Source organism: Neltuma alba, unplaced genomic scaffold, assembly GCF_004799145.2.
Source record: "Neltuma alba isolate B1F8T4 unplaced genomic scaffold, ASM479914v2 tig00003689_pilon, whole genome shotgun sequence".
Lineage (NCBI taxonomy): Eukaryota > Viridiplantae > Streptophyta > Magnoliopsida > Fabales > Fabaceae > Neltuma > Neltuma alba.
In genome coordinates, this window is record NW_021633390.1 from 96,644 (window position 1) to 99,236 (window position 2,593).

At 37.1% G+C, this 2,593-nt stretch overlaps 1 protein-coding gene across 1 annotated transcript; it reads right to left on the reverse strand.

Annotated features, from left to right (window-relative positions):
• Positions 1-275: 275 nt before the first annotated feature.
• Positions 276-1,368, reverse strand: LOC114742234 (pseudo histidine-containing phosphotransfer protein 6-like). The gene is made up of 5 exons (XM_028930511.1): positions 1,267-1,368; positions 967-1,184; positions 750-893; positions 472-544; positions 276-335 (listed from the first exon to the last, which is right to left on the reverse strand). The coding sequence occupies exons 1-5, from the start codon at positions 1,366-1,368 to the stop codon at positions 276-278; spliced, it is 597 nt and encodes a 198-aa protein (XP_028786344.1).
• Between the last annotated feature and the right edge of the window lie 1,225 nt (positions 1,369-2,593).

Here is a 2,593-nt window from a genome sequence, read left to right on the forward strand (position 1 = left end):
GAGCCAGCGATGAAGAAGAAGACGACGCCACCACGCATTCGTACATCAGAATCCAAATGCCAGATACTCGACCCCTCTTCTTTTTCCTATTCCCACTATCACCAAGTACAAAAGTTGGTCACCGCTCTGCTTCCTCCCAAAGAGAAAGCCACTAAATCCTAAAACCTAAGGCTCCTCATTAAAAGCACCCGTCTCACAGGCGTAATTACTGCGATCGATCTCTTCACTGATCATTCACTACGTATCGCTTTAATTAACTTAATCCTGTAATGTAATTAGTCTTCACCTGCTGCTGGGTATCTCACTCCTGCTGCCAAAACGCGTTGCTGCTCCATCTGCATTAATAATCACAATAATAATGCAGCATAGGTCATAACTTGTGATCAGTATCTGTTATTAATTATAGAAATAATGGGAATTTATGATCTTCATCAAGTAAACTGATAGCTCCATTAATGAGATAGTACGTACTCGGAATAACTCGTGTAGCTTGTTCTTGAGATAGCAATACTCCTGCTCCAGCATCTCCAAAGCTCTCAAGCATCTGAAATTATCAAACCCATCGTGTGAAGCAGCAAGAAACACTCCGTTATCTGCTTTGTGTTTACTGAATATGCATGGTGCATGTTGATATGGATATAAGTATAAAATAATAACCCAATCCCAAAAAATAAGCCTATAAGCTTGAAGAAGAACTGATGATGTGAAGTGGATATATTGTAGAATTGGAGAAGGAACATGTAAGAGACCCAGGGCGATTGTTGAGGCGAATAGAAGCGCGGAATGCAACACAGACGTTTCTGATTCTCTTGGCACCGATGCTGGAACTGCTACCCATCAACTGATTCAAATGGATTCCCATTTTCTTCAAGTCTGATGACTCCTTATCCATTCTGCAGAATTAATGGAAACGATCAGAATATATATGTGGATATGAATGAAGAGAATGAATAGAGAGAGATATACAGGAGAGATCGAAGAGAGGAGAGGAGTCTCTCGGACTCGCGGAAATAGATGGAGAAAACTTCGGAGACGAAGTAGGGAGAGGAGTGGTCTTGGAGTCGGTGAAGTTGCAGGAACTGCTCGTCGAGGACTTGTTGATGGAAGAGGAAGGAGAGCAGGCGGTTCATGTCGGCCCATAGCCGTTCGCCGCCCAACCCCAGCTGCCACACCGGAACCCCCGTCTTGTCCGGTCCACAAAAGCAACCTCACGCACACATCCACCGCCTTCTCCGCCGGTTCAAGATTATAGATTGCTGCTCTCACTTGCCCTGCTTCTTCTCCCACCCCGGCCAGCAGATACATATACTGCTGCGCCAATGGTCTAGAGTCCGGTTTAATTTCTCTTGAAGTTTCGTTCACATACATATATACATATATGTATGATTACTTTTGTAACCTCGATATTTTCATGAGGCCTATAGTATTTGATCTGATCTCATGGGATTAAGGAAGCTGGAAGCAAAAATTCTCAAGGACCAAAAGAAAACTGAATATTATATATAATAAAACGAAATAAAATAATAAAAATTGAAATAATCATCGGGTTTTAGTCTCAAAGAGGTAAATGGGAATATATTGAGTTTATAAATTATAATTAGGGAAAATTGCAAATAAAGACCCCTGAATATATAAAATAGCAATCAGGGACCCTGAATTTGAGAAATTGCTCACAAGGACCCGGTCCCAATTTGCAATTATGAAATCATGGCCAAATTACCAAAATACCCCTCTTTAATTTTTTTTTTCAAAAAAGAACACCACTGCCTCACCGGAATCCGGCCGCCGGAGCTCCGCCACCTCAGCTGCCGGCTGCCGGAGCTCCGCCACCTCGGCCGCCGGAGCTCCGATGCCGGCGGCCGGATTCCGGTGGCCTTCCTTTATTATTTTTTTTAAACTGTTTTTTTTTTTTTAAATTGGGGGAAGTGAGGTTGGGGGGATTTGATCCCCCAACCTCATGCTTCCCAAAATTAGGAATGACCATTGAGCCAACAAATTTTTGCTAACATTATAATACAAAAAAAAATATAAGTTAACTCATTTACTCTTATTCCAGGTGATAACAAGAATACATTTGAAAATAACAAGTTCTGATTATAAAATAACAAGTCTGGGATTAAAATTTAACAACACGTTTTTTTTATAACAACACACTCTGTTGCAGGTGATAACAACAATACATTTGAAAATAACAAGTTCTGATTATAAAATAACAAGTCTGGGATTAAAATTTAACAACACATTTTTTTTATAACAATACACTCTTTTTCAGGTGATAACAACAATACATTTGAAAATAACAAGTTCTGATTATAAAATAACAAGTCTGGGATTAAAATTTAACAACACATTTTTTTATAATATTTTTAACAACTCATTATAATATTTTATATTATTTCATTCTTTAAATATTAAAATTTATTATTAAGTATTTAAATATTATAGTATAATTTATTATTTCATTCTTTAAATATTAAAAATAGTTTTTATATTTAAAGAAAAAAAAATAGTTTTTAATTATAAATTAGAGATACATTTTATTTATAAATTTAAGCAATCAAAAAGTATTTTTAATCTACAATAAATTATACTA